This window comes from Paramormyrops kingsleyae, chromosome 1, assembly GCF_048594095.1.
Source record: "Paramormyrops kingsleyae isolate MSU_618 chromosome 1, PKINGS_0.4, whole genome shotgun sequence".
Lineage (NCBI taxonomy): Eukaryota > Metazoa > Chordata > Actinopteri > Osteoglossiformes > Mormyridae > Paramormyrops > Paramormyrops kingsleyae.
In genome coordinates, this window is record NC_132797.1 from 64302543 (window position 1) to 64314522 (window position 11980).

Here is an 11980-nt window from a genome sequence, read left to right on the forward strand (position 1 = left end):
TAAGTTCGTTATTATTAATGTAACGCCAGCACGTATTATTATGCTGTTTTTTTTTTACTCAAAAACTCAAATACTTTCTTATTTCCACTATGTTTTGATAGTATTTACAGACTCACCTCACCCAAATTGGGTGCGCCATGGGAAAACAATGCACCATTGCTTAAATTTCTCAAAGGCCATTGCCAGTGACCAGTGTTAAAATTTAGTCAGGATTGCCACTTCCAACTTGAAGAAATAAGGGACGCCACCCTTATTGGAGGGGGGGGGGGTGGTTCCCAAAAATAAAATATGCCAAATCAAAAATAAACGTAATTTCATTTAGGTGTGAAAGTTGACGTTTTGGGTGGCATCTGCACACCCTGACACGCTCTTGCCGACGCCCCTGACCTGGTAAACCTGTCGCATCTCTCCAGGACGCCCCCGGAGAAAAACTGTTGCTCAGCCAACAGATACTGTATTTTACATTTTGATTACTATACGGTACTGACCTCTTCTGGTGGAAATTCAAACAGCAACCCTTAATAGCTGGCCTGTAAATTGGTATTGTGATTTTTAAAAACCCTTGATATTACGATTCGAAAAGAAAATCTGTGGCATAGCTAATCTCTACTATTTAATAAAATGTGATTTTATACAGGTTACGTTTTTGGTGAGAGGACTGGAATTAAGCCTGATTTATTCTGAAAGCCTACACTTAAATCTGCTCAGAGCTGGCTATGTGTGCAGCTTCAGTTACCATGGCAATATGCCCCGTTTCTTACTGACCAAAATTCCGAAGTCGCGAGAAACCTCGCTAAGCCTGTAAATTCATCCCTCATGCACTACGTGCGTCGCTGACGGAAGCAAGAATAAAAACTACAAATCCCAAAAGAAGCAGGAGCGGTCCTTCACGACCCTTTCCACGCCTTCTCCGACAAGAACAACATGGCCTCTCACATGGAAAGCAGGAGGTACCTTCTCCGTAATGAACATTTCCCCAGATCCTTACAGAAGGGCTTACAGGAGCTTAGGGAGTCTGGGTGCTTGTGCGACGTCCAGCTCGTCGCCGAAAACCAAACGTTTTCAGCGCACAGGTCTGTGCTGGCAGCCGCAAGTCCTTATTTCAGAGTCATGTTCACCACTGATATGAAGGAGAAGAACATGGAGGCGGTGGAGCTGAAGGCGATAACAGCTTCGGGACTCAGATGTGCATTGGACTTTGTTTATACCTCTCAGCTGCAGTCCGACCTCGCAAGTATCGAGGACGTTCTCCTAGCGTCCACCCACCTTCATATACCGCAGCTGACCGACTGCTGCTCCCAGATCATGGAGGAGTCGCTGAATGTCGAGAACGTTTTCGAGGTCCTGTCCCTGTCCGAGAGGTACAACTTGCAGTTATTGAAGTCCGAGTGCCTCTCGTTTATATCACGAAAGCTGGCCGCGGTTCTGGAGACGCAAGAAGGTCCTCTCCTGCAGATGGATGGAGACTTTTTCCTGGCCATCCTCAAGAGGGACGACGTGGATCCTCGCGTCACGGAAAGCGACATCCTGGAGTTGTCCATGCAGTGGCTGAACCACGATTTGTGCAACAGGGGCCCGTACAGGGAAGCACTAGTGAAAGAAGTCCGGCTCGGTCTCATTTTCCCGTGGGACGTTGACTACGACTCGGATCGCGACCTGTGCCGTGCCGCCGCTCTTTTGAAGAAGACGGTGCCCGAAGGTGCCTCTTATCTGGAAATGCTAAGCAGGGAGGACCTGAGATTTCAGTTGGACAGCACATTAGAGAGGTGGTTCAGGATACGATCGACGCGACAGGGGGTCCTTGCCACTTGTGGGAAGACCACGGGAAGCCTGGAGTGCGAGGAGATCATGGCAAGGCAGTGAAGCATATCGCATGAAACATATTCAGTCAACACTGCGATTACTAGTACATTATACCGCGAGTTTGTATTAGATCGTGAATGGGTCTGTTTCTCAATTGGCAGGTTTTGACGGGACAGTGTACGAACGAATGGGAGACCATTTGCCGTCTGAAAGGAATGTATAACCATTGCAGCGTGGTGCTCAACGATTTTATGTACATAATAGGTAATGAGGAAGTAATGTGGACTATGATGAGTTGATTTATGGGGATAGTCACCTATGGCAACGGTGCTAGCTTCTGTATGGGGAGGCAGGCTGATCACAAAGTTCTGTAAAATTATGGTTTTGAGGAAGTTGCCCACAGAATAACTGTAAAATATGAAAAATGTGCTGTTTTGTATAGTAGCGTTAGATAGGTAAATAAGTGTGTGATCTTCTCTTTTCCTGTCCTGAGGGGGGCAGAACTCCTGGTTCAACGACAACCATGAGGAGGAGGCCATGGCGTCTGCGTGGCGTTTCGACCCTCGCTTCGGTAAATGGACTGAGCTGGCCGACATGAACGTAAGGCACTGCCTGCACCATGCTGAGGCACTCTGGGGGCTCGGAACCTAAATACGTCACAGGGACAATAATGTGTAGCTGTGCTGAAATGTGGTGGGTTTGGTTTGTTGTCACTATTAGCTTTTTCTGTTAACAATTTGTGAGGTAAAATATAACTGAAACACACCCTGGAGTTGACACCAGACTAATTTATTTGCTGTGGCCTTCTGGGTAATCTGGACTGTCTTCAGCTCACTGCCCATTAAAGGTACAGTGACTGTCTTTAACAAATCCATGAGCCCTGTGCCCCCAGGTCCGTCGCAGACGGTTCCACTGCAGCACCCTGGGTGACAGGATTTATGCCGTGGGCGGTCGGGGGGAAGGAGGCCTTCTCTTCTCAGCGGAGTGCTACAGTCCCATCGAGAACAAGTGGACACTCATCCGCGCCCTGCCCCGCCCACTTTCCAGCCACGCTGGCGCTGTGCTCCGAGACCAGCTGTACATCTGCGGTAAGTTGCCCCACTGTTGAAGCAAGAAGACCAGCCATCTTTGCTGGAAAAAATGTACCAGGGAATTTAATTGTTGTGACTGCATGCTAAGTTGCACCCAAGAGATGTTAGTGCAAGAGGGGAGTGATCCAAGTATGAAATTAAAATGTAGAGGCCTCAAGCCTTTGCTAGATCTTATTGGTTTTTGTTGATGGACCGTATAATGGAATTGGGGGTCTTGGGTTGTAAGTAGCAGCACTTAGCAGTGAGCTGGAGAATTAAGAACTAGTACTTTAAAGTACAATCTGCCTTGCGGAATATTCCCACTTTGACAGAATCACGTATTTATGTATTTGGTCCACTAGGGGGCTCCTCAGGAGAAGTCTTCTGTGATGCACTTTCCCGTTATGATCCGCAGCATGACAAATGGGTTGACCTGTCGCCACTTCGTCATGCTCGAGGATTCCACAGCATGACCACCGTGGGGGAGAAGATCTACGTCATCGGTAACGGTCTCCGTGGACTTGGTTGTGATAAAGGGAATTTTGTCTTTACATGAGTGTTGCTATTCGTTACATCCTCGTCTTGATGATGTCACAAGCAGTACTGAACCCATTTGGCTGTGTAGATAAATGTTACCTTAAATGACATTGATTGTCACTCTGAGTGGTGCTTTACGTTTGGACCCAGGCTGTAACAAAAATAGCAAGGAATTTTGCATTTGAATGAAATATGGATTTGTTAGTACAGAACTTCCTGGGGGCGGGAAAAAACTATTAGTGGATTTTCCATTCGTTTTTGTCTTTTTTTGTGTGAAGGGGGTGTTGTGACAGGCAGGACCGATGGTGCAGCAGGCCGATCGTATTCGGACCTCCTAGTGACAGAGGTGTACTGCCCTGATTCAGACCAGTGGACTGAGGTGAGCCCGCTTCCCGTGGGCCACAGCCAGCATGGAGCTGCTGCCCTGGGGTCCTGCATCTACATCATGGGGGGATTCTCCTGGACAGCGGAAGGCTTCCTCAGCGGGGTCCATGTCTACGACACGCAGACAGATGCCTGGAGTGCTGGCCCTGACCTGCCACGCCCCCTGGTGGGCCTCTCTAGCGCCGCGCTTACCATCCCCAACAGGCTGTGCCGGAGCAACAATGTCATCACTCCAGAGCCTGATGAGTGAGGCCATTGGGCAAGTCGCTAGGACCAAGAACATACAACTAAGCCATGTGACCAGAATCATTTCAGCATTCTACAAAGTACTCTACCGTACATACACCAAAATGGAACTGGTACTGTCGCCCCCTACTGAGCAAGTCTTAGCACTTTCCCATCACAAGTGGCATGTGGATGTCCAAGTGTGAGAAATCCAGACCCGATATTCCATAATCCTTGTGTACATACACAAACAGCATATTTATTGTGAGTGGATAAGTTAATAGGGGAACACTGATTAGTTGTGTGATGATCTTCATCCTGCTTGTCGGATCACTCTTTTATTCATTTGCACTTGATTTTATTTATTTTTGCAAGCAATCTTAAATTTATTGTAAGTTTGTTATGTAGCAGCGAATCAGACCTGCTTAGTTATAGCAGGCTTTTAGAAGTTTCTCATATTACCTAGAGTAAAAAAAGAACACATTATTTTTGGCAATTAACTTTAAAACAAAGTTGTGTAACTGTTCACTCATTGTCCTGCATATGCTATAACATTGATTCCCAGACCCGTTCATGTTTTTTCCCCCTCCCTGTCAGACAGACAGTCTGGGAGGGAGCAAAAACGTTGACTTTTGGGGGTCCCAAGGACCGGTTTGAGAAACACTGTTCTATAACAGAGTGAGGCTCATCGCTGGACTGCAACAAAGCTTACCACACAGACATCTGACTAAATACACCTTTGTGGTTACCGCTCATTTGATTTGTTTTAATTAGCCTTTTGCCAAAGACAATTAATCAGTTGTAAAATGCTATTTTTTTATTGCTTTAATTAACTTTAAAGAAGCACAAATGCTGTAGCAGATATTCTCACAAAAAAAAAACAAATGGGTAGCTTGTAAAATTATGGCGAAAGTCATGACATGACAGCATGTTTAAGCTTCGTGAGTTTGGTAGGGTAGCTGTTTACACACAACTGTGATGTGTGTCTCTCACATCTCCATTTGGTTACTTCTGGGTTTGTTTTATTCTGATTAATGTTCTTTGGCCTTTTTTTTGGACAGTCTTGTGCAGAACATAGCCTCTAGACCTCAGGAGATGTGTCCTCATGTCGTATATCAACTCTGGATTTGGCCACGAGATGAACACTAGGCACTTTGTCCATCTCTGATCACCAGAAAACACATGTCCAATCTGTATCACATTTTGAACTCTCCCTGTAGATTAGCACAGGCCTCCTTGTCTCAAGGACATTCCTTTATAACAACGCCTGCAATTCCATTTCTGATGAGAGAATGCTTGACTTTCCATCCCGGCATCCATACAGCAAATGGCACCCATAACCTTCTCTGAGGACTTGGGCTTACATTCGTCATGAGTTTCATAACACATGAACTAAAGATGAATTCTCCCAAGAGCCACTTAATCATTCCAGTATAAATTCCTGCTTTGTCAAACAGTCCTGGGCTCACATTTGTGCAATACATATATTATCTGTTTGCCTTGAAGTTTTTTCACTACAGTGTAAATATGTAAATTAAGCACTGAGGTATACCGTGCCTTTGAAGATGTCTGAAATGCACATTGTAATGCCATTATGCTCAAACAGATGCTGAATTAACTCGAATTAAAAAAAGAAACGGACAAATCAAACGTCTGCTGTCGCTAGTCTTCTAAAATGACTTTCCCCAGATGATTAAAATGAAATTTGTGCCTGTCATAGTTGCATGGAAAGCAGGGTGGACTGGGGAGGTATACCAGCTCAGCTGGGCTTGATCTCCAGCTTATGGATGATGTCTCATGGTGCCCTCTTGCTATGCTGGGTGAGTCCCCTTCATCGCTTCTATCTGGCCACCAGACCACCATTTTGGGGGATTGACCCCTCTCCAGTGGGGATGACACTGACTGGTCGCCATTCTTTTCCTGGTTCCCTGGGGTGATGCTGGAGATGATGCCCTGTCATGATCAAACATCACAAAATAGGGGGATCTTCCTAGTGGACATTTTGCAGGTTTATGTGTTGATTTCCAATATGATACGAAAAACAGACAAAGATTTCTGACCATTTTCTGGACCCAACTAACACAGCAGCATCTACACAAATAGGTATGCTTCCTGCAAAGCTTTGCATCTCTTAATAGTGTGTTCAGCTGTATTTATATCAGGCTGCTATTCCTGTTGCTCAGTGTCTGTTGTGGTTTCCATCACCTGACCAGGGGGGTATTCCATGAAAGTAGCTAAATAAAGCCAGACTTACGCGAAAAAGTGAGACTCAAATTAGCTCCATCTCTAAACTTAGCCTCATGTCGTTCCACGAACGCAGTTCAGCTTTAACTAACCGAGGCTTATTCAAGGCAGACTTGCATAGTCTCACTTAGTGCGCACACCCGCGATATTTAAGAAGCCCAAATGAATGGATGAACGATTGATCGACTAAATGAGTCGGAAAGTGTTTAAAACGAGATCGGTGTTTCTTTCCGCCGCAGAACAAACGCTGCTGATGGAGCTGTATGAAAAACACAAAGATGTAATCGTTAAAAAAGGCAATACTGTGGCCATAAACACAGCCAGAGTGTTGGCTTAGCAATGCATTACAGACAGATTAAATGTACAAATTACGTAACTATTGCAAGTGCTTGGCACGGTGGTACAGTGGTTTATGCTGTCGCCTTATAACGCGAAAGTTGCTGGTTCGATTCTCATAGCCAGCTGAGTTCCCGTGTCATTGTTATTGTAGCCTATAATATTATTTGATATTATTTGATCTCCGTAAAATTTCAGTCACATCCGTGTGAAATGTTCTGCACAAATAACCGTATCTTGTCTTTGCTTTTCACTTATAAACTTTCAAAGTAGACTGTGACTAAACAAAATATATAAATATCTTCCTGTTCATATTATTTTAACAGATTTTCTTTCAATTTCAGTCATTGCATTTCATGTTTGACCTTTGTAAAAGCGTACGCTTTTATTTTACAGTAAAATACCGTTATACTGTAACGGACTTCACGGGACCTGGCAAAACAGTCCGTTATATCCAGAGTTGCTGTATGCCCAGAACACAACTACACGACACCATTTACTCATGCCACACCCCAGCAGACACACTTGTGGTATAGATTTTTATATTGTACATGTAGTAATCCAACTTTACCTAACCAGATAGGTGACTATTAATAATCCCGACTACGTAGCCTATACGTATCTGCGCTGGATATCACTGGCACGCCACACGCCTTGTAGGCAGAACTGCATGTCCGTTATAGCCGAACAGAACCACATCTAAAAGCGGCCCTGGAGACGAAATTGTTTGTCCATTATAAGCGAAATTCCGTTATAAGCGAGTCCACTATAACGGGATTTTACTGTAATTATTTTGGAATTAATTGGAATGCTAAGACGTGATTTTATAGGCTTTATTATATTGATTATGTAACAATCTCAGCTCTGTTCTCCATATTATGAAAGTATCACGCAGAGCTTTACTTCAGAAAAGATGGTTTTTATTCTCTGCTTTCTCGTCTTGCTTTTACTCACAGCACTGACTACAAGCTTCCATTTTTAATATACGTATATACAAGACTCATTACCCCGCTAACTCAAACAAAATCATGTTATTTTGGTACACCTTACAAATGAACAAAAAAATCAATCAGATCATGTAAAATATAATGTCAGATGACATATAATTCAACAGATTACATGACATGAATAGTAAAATCGTGGAATGTCGTCCGACGGAACGATCTTTTGGGATTCTGTTCCCACACGACGGACGTTCTTTGAGACAACGCTAAACTAAGCGAGACAGTAGCCTGGTCCCGAGCAGACTTGTTCGGAGGTACAAGTTACCATGGCAACTCAGCGGGGATTCATTTAAGACACGTTGATGGAACGGAAGACAGACTTTCCCTTAATCCTGCTTCATGGAATACCCCCCAGTTATCCACAAGACACAAAGGCTAGATATATTTAAAAAATATAAGGTAAGTCATTACTTGCATAATTTGTATGACTTGTACATATTAAATTATATTTGTATGTTTTTGTTTGTTGGATACTTACTACAGGATAAATCCAGTAATTGTATTCTTTCAATCAAGAGATTTGTGGATTAATTAGAACTCGTCACTTTTTCTTTTTGGAGCAATTTGTGGACAATTACATCATGCTAGAAAATTTAGCAGTAGTAAATTTAGTTCAAAATTGAGCATTTAATTGAAAGGTTTATAGAGTAAACATAAAATGAATGAATGACGTTTCCTTCAATCCCAGGTAGCCCGCATTTTGTGTCTAGTGTGTCCTGAGACAGGCTGCAGATTTACCCTTTGCAGGATAAGCAGTTATGGAAGGTGAATGGATGGAACAATATTCACTTTGTGACTTTAGAACAAATATGAATTTAAATCTGGCTGTTTGTGCAGATCCTCTTTTCCGGATTGTATCTCTAAGAAACATTAATGTGTGTTCAGGTTTCTCAGACCAGTTACTAAAAGCTGCTCTTTTGCAGTTAGTACCAGTGGAAGCCCGTGTGGTGCCCTAGGCAAGCTTCAGCGCCGGCGCCCCCTGTCTGAGACAAAGTGAAATTGGCTCGCTAAAGAGGCGCTCCCTCAGAAGGTGGCATCTTAGGTGGCTGCCTATGTTGCCTGATGGGTTGACCAACACTGCTTACAATATCCATGAACCCTTAAGCTTGGGGCACCATAAAGGGGGGAAAGTTAGAACAATTCCAAGGGCTCCTATCTTAAAAAAATTGAACCATAATTGGATTCGTCTGGGTTAGGGGCCCAAAATCTCTAGCAGCACCCCTGCTTAGAGTCAATAATTCCTGCCTGCCAGATCCTACTGTGTAACTCTCCCTCCATCTGATTTTATTTTATATCATTTTAGTCTTGAAAGACCTGGTCTCTTTGTCTCCTTCATCCAGACAGAATGCTTCCTCTCACAATCAAAACATCCTCCTTCCTTTCCTCTGTTCCACTGATGTATCCTCCAGTCAGTTCTCACCAAAGAATGCAAATGTGAATTGATGGTTTGTATTTTGGCCGCCTGGAGTTTTCTTTTAAATGTGATTCTTGGTTTGCTGCTTTTTTTTTTTTTTACCACTGTGTTGTCCACTATAGCGTTAGGTCTCACATGTGCAGTGTCTTGGGACTGGTCACTGTTGACTATATAACTGTGGATCACTTGATTAAACTGAAGCATGTGATACTTGTGAAATGGAAATATGCACTGCTAATGATATCAAGCTGCATCTGGATGAACACAAAGACTCCTTTAGTACATTACTTGCTTAAACCCTTTGTTAATATAACAAACCCTTTATCACAAGGGTCTGTTCACAAGTCAAGATCTCTAGTCAAATCTTCCAATTCTTTTAAAAAAAAAACTTTTAAAAAAGTGCAGTTCTTACAACTACAAGTGAAGTTGGCCTGACCGTACATGGTTTTGATTCTATCACCTAGATGTCATAGCCTTAGTACTGCAGCTACTCCTTAAATGTTTGGCAACTGAACTTTTCATTCAGTAACAAGAACGAAATACTAAACTAAGCCATAGCTTCAGAATAATAAGGTGAATATCTGAACTGTCTTGTCTTATTCTGGTGTATGGCTCAGTGGGTTGGGATACTGTGCTCATGATCACAAGGTTGCTGGTTCAAATCCCAGGGTCAGCAGTGTAATTTTACCAGTGGGCCCTTGAGCAGAGCCCTTAACCACAAATTTCTCTAGGGACTGGCTGACCCTGCAGATGTCAGGTGCTTTGGATAGGAAGTATCTGCTAAATAAATTAAATGCATGTGTCTTTTTTAAAGCCTCACTGTCACCTTTTGCCTATAGTTTTATAAGAGCAATATGTCAACCCTGGCATGTGATTTTTCTAGTGGAACAAACTCAAGGCTCTGGAAGCCCATTATGTTGCAATTCTATAAATTAGGTCTGGGATGGAACTCAACTGGTACTCTGCATGACTTTTCCAACCTGGTTGAAGAGTGGACTGAGAAATATCTGATTAGAAACATAAGACTGATGATGTTTACCGAACACTGGGAGCTGGAGTCTTTTCCAGCTCTGGAAGCCAAAGAACTGGGAGCAATGGCCAAGGAAGAGGGAGCAAAACCAGCACCTTCAGCATATGGCAATTCCCTCAACCAACCACGCCCATTGCCTGTCCTTTGCAAACTCGACCAAGCATAGATCACATAACAAGCAGCACATTACCGAAATCTTGACAAGGATAGAAAATCTCAAAATCATCATCAGCACAGAGGACTTTTCTGAGATTTACAGTCCTTTTTTAATAAGTCGTTGTATTTCAGTTACTGACTCCTTTGCAGATCTTTCCCATCTCTGTTTGGAAAGGTGTGTGCAGTGTGTGTGTGTGTGTGTGTGTGTGTGTGTAGTATTTGTTTGTGTGAGAGCTCTTTGTATATTTGGATAAGTTTTCCAGTTGCTCCTTTAAAAAATATTACCAGATGTTTTTCCTTGTTAATGACTGCTTAGTATGAACCATTAAATTGCACATTTTAAAAATAAACCATAAATCTCTGTAAATGTTTTACATTTAACACTCTTAATTTCAGACTTAGAACAAATTAAGGTGGTTTTACTTTGTCGTCCTTTCCAAGGTAAATAACATCATTATCTAAGTTATGCTTTTTAGAAGAGCTATCCACTTTTGGTTACTCTTTGACAATGAAGGCATTCACTATGTAGTTTAAACACGCCCCGAGAGTCAACCAGCATTCTTAATTGTTTGCTGATTATATGACTAATGAACATGTCAATTCATATTTCTTATTAGTTCAGGACAAGCTTTTCATGTGCATCTATGACCAAGCCTAGTCCTGGGGATCATGCTGGCTTTGTAAAGCAGGAAAGCAGAACATGCTGTCAGCACACTCATATCTGTACGATCCTGCTCACGAGCAATGACTTGCATCAGCATGTGTTTCACGTTCAGTAGTAATGCATTATGGGTCAGCACCGAGGGAAAGGTGGAAGTCTGAGCCCCTTAAAGTACTTCTAAATCCTAGAATATTCCTGAGTAGCTGCAAGTTCACGTCATTTACTGCATCCTTCCAAGAGCAGGCCTCATACTCTGCATCTTGTCTGGCCCCTAGATTTTTCAGAAGTTCAATACTTCCACTACCATCACGTTTGAGCACCAACAACCTCTAACACAGTATCGACCTAGTAAACGCAGCACTGACTGCCACCTTACTTGATTACCATATCCCAAATCTACATCTCTGGGAAATCTGTCAAGCAAGAACAAACACTATCCTCTGCATTTATATTTTCCTGGGAAACAAGGAATTAACAAGAATTTTAGAATTTAGTGATCAGTGGTCATTGTTGACACACCACAGCACACAGTGCACAACAACGAAATGTGTCCTCTGCATTTAACCCATATGTGACATCGTGACACAGAAGGGCCAGTTAATTCAGCGCCCGGGGAGCAGTGCTTGGGGGCGGTACCTTGCTCAGGGTACCTCAGTGGTGCTTTGCTGGTCTGGGATTCAAACCAGCAATCTTTCAATTACAAGTGCGCTTCCCTAACCAATAGGGAGAATAGGGAGGTTCCAGACATGTAGACAAAAGAACAATGCCAGTCTTAAACTGCATTTATGAAACACTTAGACTCATATAACTAAAATTATGGGTCTTTTGGATGTTTACAAAGACCAGCTGGTCACAAAAAAGTGAAACTCCGTTTCAAATGCATTCAAAGTCTCAGTATTACAATCCAATTACACTTTCTAGCACCATAACCATGTAATGTAATCATTATTAAGCTCGTCAGTTACGATGTTTATATAAAAAAAAAAAAATAAAAATAATTCAACCGCTAATGAGGATTGCTGGAATTCTTTACACAGAGTCAAAAAAATCCATTCATCCATCTTCAAAAACTATTTACACAACTCACGGTCATGGTGAGTACAAATATATAATGCG

At 42.7% G+C, this 11980-nt stretch overlaps 1 protein-coding gene and 1 long non-coding RNA gene across 2 annotated transcripts; both read left to right on the plus strand.

Annotated features, from left to right (window-relative positions):
* The first annotated feature begins 886 nt into the window (after positions 1-886).
* Positions 887-5673, plus strand: LOC111856148 (kelch-like protein 9). Its single transcript, XM_023835877.2, has 6 exons — positions 887-1851; positions 1965-2067; positions 2297-2403; positions 2696-2891; positions 3236-3376; positions 3689-5673. Exons 1-6 carry the CDS (start codon positions 925-927, stop codon positions 4042-4044), a joined length of 1830 nt encoding a protein of 609 aa, XP_023691645.2. The 5' UTR covers positions 887-924; the 3' UTR covers positions 4045-5673.
* Positions 5674-7016: 1343 nt separating this feature from the next.
* LOC111856143 (uncharacterized) lies at positions 7017-10520 on the plus strand. Its single transcript, XR_002841060.2, has 3 exons — positions 7017-8002; positions 8292-8368; positions 8527-10520. It is a non-coding gene; the product is annotated as an uncharacterized lncRNA (long non-coding RNA).
* Positions 10521-11980: the final 1460 nt, after the last annotated feature.